Here is a 13,648-nt window from a genome sequence, read left to right as displayed (position 1 = left end):
AAATTAGAGGTGGCTAGAGCATGAAATTACATATAGAAAAAAAAAACTCATCACCATAATACTAAATTCATATCTTGTCCTATAATTTTACATTAGTTAGTATTCAATAAGACAAATTTTTACAATTACTTAGTTAAAAACAAACAAACAGTAAACTGTACATCATAATACATTCACTAGTCATCGAAAATTGTATGAATCCATAAATATCAATGTAGCATCCATATAAATCATGAGAGACCACCACAAACCCTCTTCAAACATGTAAGGAACAGGAATAGCTTTCAAAGGTACATATTTCCGAAGTGTTATCCCCGTTCTTTCGGACATATCCATATCTTTATTTCCGAAGTGTGGGACTAAAGCTGGTTTTAGGAGTTTTTTCAATTATTTTATTGCTCCATCTCTTTTTAATGACATTTTTACCCTTAATTACTACTTTTTAACCCCAAATAAAGGCTTACCATGTCTTTATTTATCATTTTACACAAACAACTATTAACAATAAACTCTGTTTTACCAAACAAATTTACACAATCAATCAGCTAACCAAAAAGGTAATCAACTAACAACTAACAGCTATTTGCCAAACATCGCCAAAAACAAACAAAACGTAAAATTTACATCACCAATACATTCAACATAAGGACGGATCCAAGGGGAGTTAGTAGGCTTGAGCACTCACTGGTCATTGGAAAACATCGAAAATTCTATAAAAACCATACACGGATCTTTAATTCTTTTATATAAAAACATCTAAATTATATCAATTTAGTATGCACAAATCACGAGAAATCACCACAAACCCTCCGTAACACTGAATCCTGTATCCGTCACTGAACATCAACACTAGTTTTCCTCATCAAACATGTAAGCCACAGGAATAGCTTTCAAAGGAACACATTTCCTAAGTGTAATCCCCATTCTTTCACCCATGTCCATATCTTCAGCCCTAACCCCATCTCCCAACCCCCAATCAAAGTAATACAAAAGCGAACCTAAAGCCAACGGAAGCAAACGAGAAGCAAGAGGCAAAGCCGGGCAAATCCTCCTCCCAGAACCAAATGGTATAAACTCAAAATCCTTCCCCTTAAAATCCACATTTAGGTCTAAAAATCTTTCTGGCCTGAAAACCAAAGGGTTTTCCCAATTTTGAGAGTCTCTCCCAATGGCCCAAACATTGACTAGAATTTGTGTGTCTTTGGGGATGGAATAGCCAAGCATTTTGCAAGGGTTTATGGCCATGTGTGGGACTAGAAATGGGAGTGGTGGATGGAGTCTGAGTGTTTCTTTTATGACTGCTTTTAAGTATGGGAGATGTTCAATGTGATGCTCTTGGAGGGTTTTTTTGGGGCCTATTTTGGTTCTGATTTCTGATTGTGCTTTGGTTAGGAGAGTTGGGTTGTGGAGAAGTTCAGCCATTGCCCATTCTAGTGTGCTTGTTGTTGTGTCTGTTCCTGCTGTGAACATTTCCTGTGATCAATGAAGGAAGATATCAGTCTAGAAAAGCCATGGACTAGGGCCGGGCTGGATCGAGTCTAATCGGGTTTGATATTTATTTACTTTGTTCAAGTTTAGTCCTGTCGGGATTATATTTATATTAGGTTCGGATTGAATTGGACAACCGAACCGGTAAGGTAAAGGAATTGATTCTAAAACCCAGTCCAGCTGGCCGATTAATATATTTAGGGTAAAATCCAAAAAAAAACGTGTATTTTCATGTATTGTGAAACTGGTACTTGAAAAAAAAAACAAGCTTGACATTTATTTACTTTTTTTTCAAGTTTAGTCCTGTCGAGACTATATTTATATCAAATTTGGATCGAGCTGAGCAAGGTAAAAGAACTGATTCTCAAACTCAGCTCCCAACTAATATATTTGTATTAAAAGATAAATTATGATTATGAATAATAAGAATGCAGCAAAATGAATTTTTAATTAATTAATTTAATAAAATGCAATATATAATGTTAAATAAAAAATATATAATAAAAAAATTGAGATGATCAGGTACTAAAATGATTTTAAGATTTTTGGGAAGTATAATTTAAGCCTAACGTAAAATAGCACTATTTTAATCTAAATATTTGTTATTTTGTGTCAATTTAACCCAAAATAATGTAACTTGATAAACATTAATGTTTATAAAATGGTACCAAAATTTAGATCCAAGTTCCATTACTCATAGAAAAATTGGTACATTTCACAAACATTAAGGCTAAATTGGTACTTTTTCAAAAATATTGAGGTCATTTTGGTATCTACCAAATTTAACCCTAACGTTTCCTAACGTTTTCAAGTAAGATCAATTTTAGTCATGTGCTATTAAAATTTTGAAAAAAAAAGTGGTTTGATTGTTATTTAACTGTCACATCGAACCTTCCAAACAAGTTTGTCGAAAAATTGAAGTAGTTTTGTACATTTTTTATTGGTTTTTCTTGTAACTATATTAATAACACAGTAAATATTTTAAACAATTTGACAAAAAAAATTGTGATTAACTTTTATGTGTCAAATTTAGTTTTTAGTATTTTAATAGAAATTTTGTAATTTTATTAGTAATACACTAAATATCTTAGATATAATTGATATTTGGAAAGTCTGAAGTGAGAGTTTTTTTAATTGAAGATTGGCAAACAGAAGAGGCAAAGAGCGGACATCCCAACGAGGTTGGCACCCCCACTCGTAAGCCTGAACCCTGCGCCGAATTTATTAAAGAAGAAAGAAAAGGTTACAAGAAGATCAAACAAAAAAGAGTCTGGCTAAGCAAAGCGGTAATTCGCCCACCCACCTAGATTACAAAGATAAGCCGATGTGCAAAACATAGGTATGCTATCCCACCACGTCATACCGGTAGCCGTTCGACCAAAGTTGGCGAGAGAGTCAGCAACCTGATTGCCTTCTCTGTAAATATGCGTGGCGACAACGGACATTTGATCGAGTTGCCTAAGACATTTGTGCCAATCCTAGCGCAGGGTCCACGGAACCTGATGGTCATGCGTTTTAAGTAAACGGATCATATGAAGCGAATCGCTTTCCACCCATATATTTAGCCAACCTCTTTCAAAAGCACTGCTGATGGCATAAATTGCAGCTGAAAGCTCTGCAGGGAAGGCGTTCGTATGCTCAGTCGGGTAGGCGAAGGCTCCAACGAACTGGCCATGCTGCGATCTGTATATGCCGCCACAACCCGCCGATGTCCCTGTGACTGAGGCGTCGGTGTTCACCTTGATCCACCCCGTAGGCGGTGGTTGCCATCTCACCCGAATGACTCGAGGGGCACGATGTAAACGCTGAGATAAGCCAAGTTCGTTTATTATCTGTAGTTCAACGGTGGCGTTCCACATTGCCCCGGTATCCAGACCGCCTGATTCACGAATAAGGCTCCAGATTCGGCGCAGAGTGAGCGAGATGCATGGCTTGTCCTCTTCAAAAATTATCCTGTTTCTGGTAGACCACAGAACCCAAACCACATTCACTATTGCGGCTGACCACAAAGCCGTTACCTGAGGACTGAATTTCTGCTTTAACGCCTCTAGAATCAGCCCTTTCACTGAGGATGTCGTGTCGATGCTTCTCCCAAACAGAGATCCAACTGCAATCCAGACCTGCCTAGAGAACGGGCAGGACACGAAGAGGTGATCCGCACTCTCTTCTGCTGCAGCACAAAAGCTACACCGAGATACAACTATACAGCCACGCTTCCGTAAACGGTCATGTGTTGGAAGCTTTCCCAAGAATTCTTTCCAGCATGTGCCTGAGTGGGATGGTGGAATATATGTACGCCATATAAAACGGCACCAATCTTGTGTCTCCGGGTCGTTTCTCATCCAGGCATAAAAGAGCTTGGCGGAGAATAGTCCAATGGTGCTAGGATGCCAGATGCAGACATCCACATCCTCTTCCCCTTTCTTAATCTCCTTAATCCGTGTTAGGATTTCATATGAAATTGGAGGCAAATCGTGTCAGCCCGTGTCGTTAAGGAAATCATCGACTAAATCGTAGCGGGTATTACGAGCTCGCCTGTCCAATCCTGCCTGATCAGCAACCGATGGCTTTATCCAGTCCCCGTTCCAGAAACTGAGTTGCGATCTCCTCCCCATCCACCATATACAGTGTCTGCGGATTAGCTCATAAACTAGCCTTACAGAACCCCAAACTGTCGAGTTGACGACCACTAACCGCGGAAGCCCTGCGCGATTAATAAATCTTGCGTGAAGAAGAGAGAAACCGAAAGACTCCCCTTGTAGAATGCCCCAAGCAGTTTTCCCGAGCATTGCCATGTTCATGTCACTCAAGTCCTTAATACCGAGCCCTCCTGCGCTTACTGGTTTACAGCAGTCCTTCCAAGAAACAGTTATTAGTTTCTTGGTGTCAATTGAGCCTGTCCAAATAAAGTTCCGCATGCAGCGATTCATGTGGCGAAGTAGCTTAACAGGCCATTTGTAAATGATGAAGGAGTGTATAAAGCTTCCAATAATTATTGAGTTAATGAGTGCCACTCTTCCGCCCATAGATAAACAACTACCCTTCCAACGTGTGAATTGTGAAAGGATTTTGTCCATTAACCCTTGCAGGTGCTGTCTGCGCGGTAAACCATAGAACAGAGGAATCCCGAGGTATCTGAAAGGCAGCTGCCCTTGCCGGATTCCAATAGTGCTCGCCAATCGATTAGCCCTTTGCGCTGAAATGGATTCACCCAAGAAGATTTCTGACTTGTTCCAGTTGACCTCCTGACCCGAGAGAGCCCCATAATCCGAGAATGCATCCCTGATGGCTTTAATGTTTCTGACCGTGGCTTTACAGAACAATAATACATCATCGGCGTATAGCAAGTGCGTTGGGAAATGAGTATTTCTTGTGTAATCCATAGGAACTAGAGCCCCGGTGACCCCTAGCCTCAGAAGTAGTCGGCTCAAAAAATCTTCCGCAAGGCCAAATAGGATCGGAGACAAAGGGTCTCCCTGTCTGACCCCTCTTGAGCAATTGATGTATCCAGTGACTGTAGAGCCTGTTAGAAACGAGAAACCAAAAGCATCCAGGACAGCCAATAAAAAGTTCCAATCCAAGGTGTCAAAGGCCTTTCTGATGTCGATTTTGAGCGCCATATTACCCCCAAAGCAGCGTTTTCTAAGCATGTTGGTGCCCTCAGAAGCTATAGCCATGCACTGATGTATGCTCCGGCCCGATATAAACCCAAACTGGTTATTTGATACTACTTTGGAAGCAATTACCGCGAGCCTATCAGCCAGAATCTTTGTGATAATTTTATAGCAGAAATTGCTCATGGCTATTGGCCTGTATTGTTCAATAGACAAGGCATTATCAACTTTTGGCAACAGAACCATGAGGCTCGAATTCATACCTGAGAGGACTTTCCCCGAGCTAAAGAAACTATGAACTAGCTCGTAGACTTCTGGCCCCACGACGTCCCAGAAAGTCTGATAAAAAGCACCAGTGAACCCGTCCGGCCCCGACGTGCTCCCTTTATCCATATCAAAGACGGATTTGCGCACTTCCATAATATCCGGGCATGTTGTTAAGAAAGTGTTATCTGAATCGGTAACCAGCCGTGGAATAATATCCGCAATTAGCCTGTCATTCTCCCTCAAACCCGTGTTCGATCGAAATAGGTCTGTGTAAAAATCCGCAATGTGCGAGTTTATCTGTATCTGATCTGTTACCAGCTGATCGTTGATGCGTAGAACAGAGATGCCCGGGTTCGCTTTCCTGATATTATCCACTCTATGGAAAAAAGCACTGTTACGATCCCCATCCTTTAGCCAGCGAATTCTGCTCTTGTCACGCAGGAAGATCTCCTTCCTATGTAAAGCCGTGTCAAGTTCTGAGTGTGCCTTGAGCTCTTGCTCTTTCAGCTCTTCTGAGAAGCCATGATGCGCAATATCCGCCTGAGCTTGGGATAGCGCCCTATCGGCGGTGTCGATATTAACATCCAAGTTCCCAAAAACTTGCGCATTCCAATTCCGGAGGATAGGACGCAGTAGCCGCAGTTTAGTACAGAACCGTTGCATAGGTGGAAGTCTTATATCAATTTCATTCCAGAATTTAGTTATCGTCTCCCGCAGGTTGGGATGTGTTATCCACATTGTCTGAAAGCGGAAGCGATCGGGCATCATGTGGCGGGTAGCACAGCGGAGGATGAGCGGACTGTGATCAGAATGATGTCTGGAGAGCGCAGTGCTTCCAAAAGAGTCCCAGAAGTCAGAAAATTTCGAGGAAACCAATACCCTGTCAAGGCGACTTTCAACCCTTACTGAACCTTGCCTACCATTGCACCAAGTAAAGAACAGCCCCTGCGAATTTATATCAATTAGAGAGCCATCTTCCATAAAATTACGAAAGTCACGACACGGACTAGAGGCCGGAGATCTCCCCGTTTTTTCGTGCGAGCCAAGAATAGCGTTGAAATCCCCTAGCAGTACCCATGGACCAGACAATCGGTTTCTCAATTCTGCTAGACCCTGATACATTGCAATCCTTCTGTTTGCCCAAACGCTCCCATAAACCAGACCAACATAATTAGAGCTTCCCCTGATTTGCACATTTAGTAAAACAAACTGTTCTTCTGACAAAAGCATAGTAGTCGAGCTACGTAATCTGGAGGTAACCAGAACCCAAATGGAAGGAGGATCCTTCTAGTTAGTTCCTACCCAATGCATATCCAAACCATTCCAAAATGACCCGTGAATCACACCAAAGTTGACCATTGGCTCCGCAAGGCATAAAATATCAGGCTTATGTAATTTACATAAATGAGTAAGGTGTCTCTGTGTATCCAGGTTATGGATGCCTCTACAATTCCAATATAAAACATTCATTTAAAACGGTTTGGGACTTTACTGACCCGTTTGACACGAGTTGTTGTTCCATTTCCCTCCTTTTTGTCTTTGCGCTTACCACTCTTTACTGTTTCCCAAGATTCCTCTTCATCCTTAAATACTAGTCAACCCAGTTTTTCTAATTTTTGGTAACGTGTGAAAATTTTGTCTTGTTTGAAAACGTTTGTACTATTTTATATGTTAAGACTAAACATATACTTCCCTTAAAACGTTAGGGGCAAATTTGGTCCTTATCCTATAAAAAAAATAAGGACAGCCGAACAAGGTTGAGATTTTAAAACAAACTAGTTTTTGACCCGTGCGATGCACGGATTCATCTTAATATATAAATATTATCAAAAATATTATTTAATAATTACAATTAATGATATAAAGGTGCTACATAAATTAAATATGGGAGCAAAGAGGTAAATTACATGAATATCTTTATTTAATCTTTTTATAAATAAATATAATAATATAACTAAAGTTAATATATTATATTTTTTATTATATTTTTTATCAGTAAAAAAGGAGGAAGTGACACCTCAGCTCCATCGTTACTGTTTTATATTAGATATAGATATATAGAGAATTAAAGAGATTTTAGAGATTAATTTAAATTGTGTAGAACTTTTAGATATAGATATGCAGAGAATTAGAGAGATTTTAAGGATTAATTTAAATTCAGTAGAACTCTTAGATATAGTATGGATAAAATAATCTTTTTATAAATAAATATAATAATATAACTAAAGTTAATATATTATATTTTATATTATATTTTTTATCAGTAAAAAAGGAGGAAGTGACACCTCAACTCCATCGTTACTGTTTTATATTATATATAGATATGCAGAGAATTAGAGAGATTTTAGGGATTAGTTTAAATTCTGTAGAACTCTTAGATATAGTATGTATAAAATAATCTTTTTATAAATAAATATAATAATATAACTAAAGTTAATATATTATATTTTATATTATATTTTTTATCAGTAAAAAAGGAGGAAGTGACACCTCAGCTCCATCGTTACTGTTTTATATTATATATAGATTATATATAGATATGCAGAGAATTAGAGAGATTTTAGGGATTAGTTTAAATTCTGTAGAACTCTTAGATATAGTACGTATAAAATAATCTTTTTATAAATAAATATAATAATATAACTAAAGTTAATATATTATATTTTATATTATATTTTTTATCAGTAAAAAAGGAGGAACCGATACCTCAGGTTCATCGTTACTGTTTTATATTATAGATAGATATAGATTACAAACCCCAACATATTTATATGCAGGCTTCTTTTTGGACTAAATGTTCAATATGTATATCGAAACTTAGCCCATAAAAATTGAGCTAGAACAGATATTGAATGGGCCAACAGGCCCATGAAAAATCTACAATTGATTAGGGAGATTATAAAAGGGTTAGTTACATAAGTGTTAAGTATTAGTTAAAATTTCTACCAAAAAAAAAAAGTATTAGTTAAAATATTACAAGTGTCTCTTGCATAGAAAAAAAAATTCCAACTTTGTCAAATTCATCAATTTATTGGCGTAAAATGATAAATTCATAGTTTTTTTCATTGGTTTTAAAATCAGTAACTGTTTTCTCAAAAAACCAGTAACTGCTACTTGACAAAATTAAAATAAAAAAATGAATTTCTGATACATTTATTAAAAAACTTTAAGTGATGATAAAATAAAAATAGAGAGATGAGTTAACTGTAAAATTAAATTGAAACTTGATTTTTAATGTAATTTCCTCATTATAAAATTTTGAGGAAATTACACATGAAACATTCTGTAAAAAAAATTATAGTTATATCAAATCTTATTTTTAAAAAAGTTAAAAGAAAGTAATTATCTTTTATTTTATGACATTTCTAAAATAAAAATGAACCTATATAATACAAATAAATATTAATAATTTGATTAAAAACAAAATATTATTATCATTTGTGATGCTTATGTAAAAAAACTCTAAAATTTTCTTAATGGAACTGAAAATTCCTACTCTTGCACCTCTAGTATTCTTACAATTAAATTTTAAATGCTTTTCATTTATTTTTTTTTAATAAAACAATAAGTTAATAAAAATAATTAATAAATTAATTATTTAATATTGGAAACATTAGAATTACTTAAAAAAATCAAATAAGATATTATTTGATAAAAAAGCATAAAATAAGAAAAATATATGTTTTATAGTTAAAAATAGGGTTAAGGTAATTTTTGCTATTTTAAATTGGGTAAATAATTATAAAGTTCTTGAGTTTTTACTTAATACACTAGTTAGTCCCTCTGTTTTTAGAAATAATTATATAGTCCCTTAGTTTTTAGTTTCATCAACTCTTTAGTCCTTATGTTTGAGTCAATGGTCAAACTATACCAAATAAATTTTAAAATACCAAAATTACCCTTTATTCTATATTTTAATAATAAAACATCTATTTTTCCTATTTTATTTTTTTTTCTCCTTTTTTCCTACATAGTCTCTACAATTTTTTTTTCCTGCATAATCTCTACAATATTGAGTAATTAATTTATTAAATTTTATATAATTATAGAAATTTAATTTAGTAGTCTAAATTTTATTGACTAAAAAAATGAATGAAAAATATTTCAAAAATTATCAAAATAAGAGCAAAACTATATAAATTGTAAAAAGTAATCTTTATTTATCTCTAATAAATTTTATAAATGAAAAAAAATATGATTTTTTTAAATTTTTTATTAATATTTAATGCTAGTTTAAAGATATTATATTAAAAAAATAAAAATTTAAGAAATAAAAATACATTTTTAATGATTAGTATATACAATTACATAAATTTCGGTATATATATACTTCATAAACTTTATTAAAACTATTTCGATTAAATTTGAAATTAAAAAATAAGTTTTTTTTATGTAAATAACTAGGGGCAATTTGGACTTTCATCTACAAAAACACATGGAAGGACTAAAGAGTTGATTAAAATAAAACTTAAGGACCTTATAATAATAGGATGGATCTACTAGTATGTTAAGCAAAAACATAAGGACTTTATAATTATTTACCTTTTTAAATTTTATTTGATCATTGACTTTAACATAGTAATTAAAGTGTTGGACAACAAAACCGATTCTGAAAACACACAGACTAACTAATATAATATGTAATTACCTCTTGAAATTTATAAGATCTTCTTTTTTAAATAAAAAAAATGACGTTTTGTCATAAAAAAATACTATTAATATTTTTAATTTAGAATGTAATATTTTAAGTTATTATTTTTACCTAGCTCAATTTTAAATTTTGCCCATTATCAAGAAATTTGTCAATAAAAATAGTAAACTTGAATTAGATCAAAACGATGAGCTAGATTTTTCTCCATTTAGAAAGTTTTGTTTTCACCTATTTAATCTACTAATACTAGTACTAGCAAGTAATGAAAATAATAATAATAATAATAATAATAATAATAATAATAATAATAAATAAATAAATTGAAATATATACTTACAAAGACAATTACGTTAACAGTCCTTGAAGAAAACGTAGATGGCTCTTCCACACCATCCCCACGAAACTCCAAAAGAACATCCAAAAAATCCTTCCTTTTCTCTTCACTACTACTTTCCAACATCTCCATTCTCTCTTTAATAAACTCTCCGGCAATCTCAAACGCTCTCTCGACATGAAATTGAGTACACCGTCGAATTCCTTGCGGGTCAATCCGTCGAAAAACCGGAAAATAATCCGCAATATTCGGCCTCCCCGCTATCTCCATCACTTTTCCCGCATGAAAAAAAAACTCCGCACCCCTTTCCGATTTCGGGTCAAGTAAATCTTTAGAAAACAACAAATTCCCTATAAGATTAAAATTCATCAAGAAAATAAATCTTCCCACATCTATGGAACATCCGTCACCACTTTCTTCTTTAATAAACTTCACCATATTCTCAACACATCTACTCCGAACGTCACGCGTAGCATCCAGCCTACGTGTGACGAAGAATTCCTGGCTACATAATCGTCTCATCATTCGCCAATGCGGCCCGTATTGGGCCGTGATGATCGACCCTTCGTTCCCGTAATCTCCTTTCATTGACTCGTAGATTTTTCTTCCGGCTAAAACGGCGTCGTGGTTCTTGAACATTTCACGAGCCGTTTGTTCCGATGAGATGACTACGGTGCACATGGTTCCGAGCCAAAGTGTCATGATCGGACCGTGGGTTCGACGAAGTGCGGCGAATGATTCGTGCGGGGAAAACCCGAGTTGCCACATGGTTCGTATGACTTGCCACCATTTCGGCCCGGGCGGTAGCCCGGGTTGGTCTTCCCTTGGGATGCGGGTATCGCGACGAATCAGCAGAAGCCATATGGATAAAAGTATAGCAAATATTAATCCCCCAACTTCGTAATCCATAACCTATTGTGTTTGATAATTTAATTAAAGAGTGTATGGAAGTAGTGTTGATTTTTTTATAGTGGAGCGTAGGGGCTTTTTTTAGTAGTTTATGTCATGAAATGACAAAATCATGCAATTTGATTGGTTGGTGGGGCATGCAATTTAATTTTTTAATTAAAATATAACAGTGTGACAAATCAGATTGAGTTTTTGAAAATAAGAAACAGCCTAAATTTGTTTCATCGGATTTACATATTGATACCAATGGTATTTTTCCTTACAAACACAATCATCTGGTTTGCAAAAAAAAAAAAAAATCATTTTTTATTAACTTTATCAAATTTGACCGATAAAAACTTTAAAATGAAAATTTTCAAAAGTTAAATAATATTTTAAACAACTTTAATTCTTCAATTTTTTAGGTTTGAGATAGATGTTTTATATGAGAGTGAAAGTTAATGTTTAGAGAGAGAACTCCAAAATGATGATTTCAAAAAATTGAAAATGTGGTTCAACAGTAAATATGATACTAAACAACTTTAATTTTTGAAAATTTTCATTTTGAGGTTGTTATCGATCAAATTTGACAAGATTAGTAAAAAAATGAAAATTTTACAAACCACAGAATTGCATTTATAATAAAAAAAAATACCGTAGATATCTATTTTTAAATCTGTAAAACCACAAAACATTTATTTATTTGTAATTAACCTTAGAAAAACTAAGATGTTCACAAAAACTTAGATTTTCATAAGAATTAAAGATCAAATTGAATGAGAGATAACATCTAGGAAAGAGAAAAGGGAAATTATGATCTATTAATCTTTATTTCATATAAAATAGATAAATGTAGACGCAACGGAAATATAAAAGTTTTTATCGATTTCACTTTTCCAAAATCTATTAATCTTTATTTCATATAAAATAGATTATTTGATTGACGAACTATCTACTGTTGCAAACAAAGACCCACGTAAATTATCAACCATCTAACACGAACATGAACAACCCAAAAGAAACACATATTTATCAACCAATAAATAGCAACCAAAATATGTTTCCTCTGACGGAATCAACACAATATCAAAGAAACGAATAGACAAGATTGGCAATTAGTTGAGTGGGGGTCAGAAGAATTTTCTTCTTACTATTTGTGTTGGTCAAATATTGCATAGGGGGTATTTATAGTGTTTCGATTCCTAACCCTAGTCTGATTAAGTTAAAACAGTTAATTAGAATCTCAATCTAAATAGGTTTACTAATTAAATAAATAAATATAATTATTAATATTATCTATATCTAATATAAATATAATTAATAATTCTAATTCTACCAAAAAAAAAATCTAATTCTAATCTCATTGGAATACTACTTATTTATATGTTAGGAAAATAATTTAATTAGAGACATAATTTCATTATACTTAATTAATTTATGATCGTATAATTAATTTATCCATAACTATAATCTAATTATAATTAACTAAATAAATCAATTAATCAAATTAACCCCTTATTATATAAATTTCGGCCCCGATAGTGTCCACTCTCAAATTACCATTTTATCCTCCGATCCAAGTCCCACGTGTGACCCATTAGGGTTGCCCAAAAGCTAGGCTACAGCGGAATGACATTTCTCCTACAATTCAGGCCTATTTATAGGAAAATGATTGTTCCAATCTAGATGAAATTCTGAAATTGATAATTGGTAACCTCCAAAATGATTGATTTGTGCATGAAATGGCCTTGGGCATCCAAACGTAGAAGGACATGGGCGAATCTCGAAGCAATGAGTTGTCCATTTGCAGTGCAGAACTGCACAAGTCTCGTAGAGACCTATGGAGGTCTCGCTGAGACCAAATGCTGAAGACTTGGATATTTTGCGAATTTAGGTAGGTCTCGTCGAGACCTACTCCTAGACTTTTATTTTTTTCCTTTTTTCTTTCCTTGCAATTTATCTTGTGACGAAATGACATCTCGCCGAGACCTATGGTTTTTGGCCTATTTTTGCTTGTTTCTTCCAATATTTGCCTTTGTTTTCTAATGAAATTATATTGAAATGCTAGAAAATTAGATGAAATTGATGAAAATATGACAAAGAAATATGATAAAAGTGGATGGCAATACTATCCAACCATTTGGAGACATCTGCGTCGGACATATTTCCAGTTTATTTAGAACATTCACGACACCAGCAGGGAAGCGGAGATGAACTTCGTTATCCAAAAATATCTTATAAAACCCCAGAAATCCTTCAAGAGCAAGGGTTATTACCTGACCGTGAGTTGGAGCTACAAAATCTAGGTGGGCGAATTCAGAGTAATGAGTCACCATGGTAAAAGTATGTTCATAATTTCGAAGATTGGGGACAATAGGTCTCTTTGATTCTCTAGAGGTCGTACCC

At 34.5% G+C, this 13,648-nt stretch overlaps 1 protein-coding gene across 1 annotated transcript; it reads right to left on the bottom strand.

Moving 5' to 3' along the window:
• Nucleotides 1-849: 849 nt before the first annotated feature.
• LOC136208169 (iridoid oxidase-like) lies at nucleotides 850-11,263 on the bottom strand. The gene is made up of 2 exons (XM_065998982.1): nucleotides 10,358-11,263; nucleotides 850-1,473 (listed from the first exon to the last, which is right to left on the bottom strand). The coding sequence occupies exons 1-2, from the start codon at nucleotides 11,261-11,263 to the stop codon at nucleotides 850-852; spliced, it is 1,530 nt and encodes a 509-aa protein (XP_065855054.1).
• Nucleotides 11,264-13,648: the final 2,385 nt, after the last annotated feature.

Source organism: Euphorbia lathyris, chromosome 10 (genome assembly GCF_963576675.1).
Source record: "Euphorbia lathyris chromosome 10, ddEupLath1.1, whole genome shotgun sequence".
NCBI classification, from domain to species: Eukaryota; Viridiplantae; Streptophyta; class Magnoliopsida; order Malpighiales; family Euphorbiaceae; genus Euphorbia; species Euphorbia lathyris.
Note: the sequence above shows the minus strand (reverse complement) of the source record. Positions and strands in the feature narration are given on the sequence as shown.

What these genes read in the sequence shown, in the direction of transcription:
- LOC136208169 (XM_065998982.1), bottom strand. Translation starts at nt 11,263, where the DNA reads ATGGATTACGAAGTTGGGGGATTAATATTTGCTATACTTTTATCCATA. An exon ending in CTGTTAACGTAATTGTCTTT is followed by an intron (nt 1,474 to 10,357) that starts GTAAGTATATAT and finishes CATTGATCACAG; the next exon opens with GAAATGTTCACAGCAGGAAC.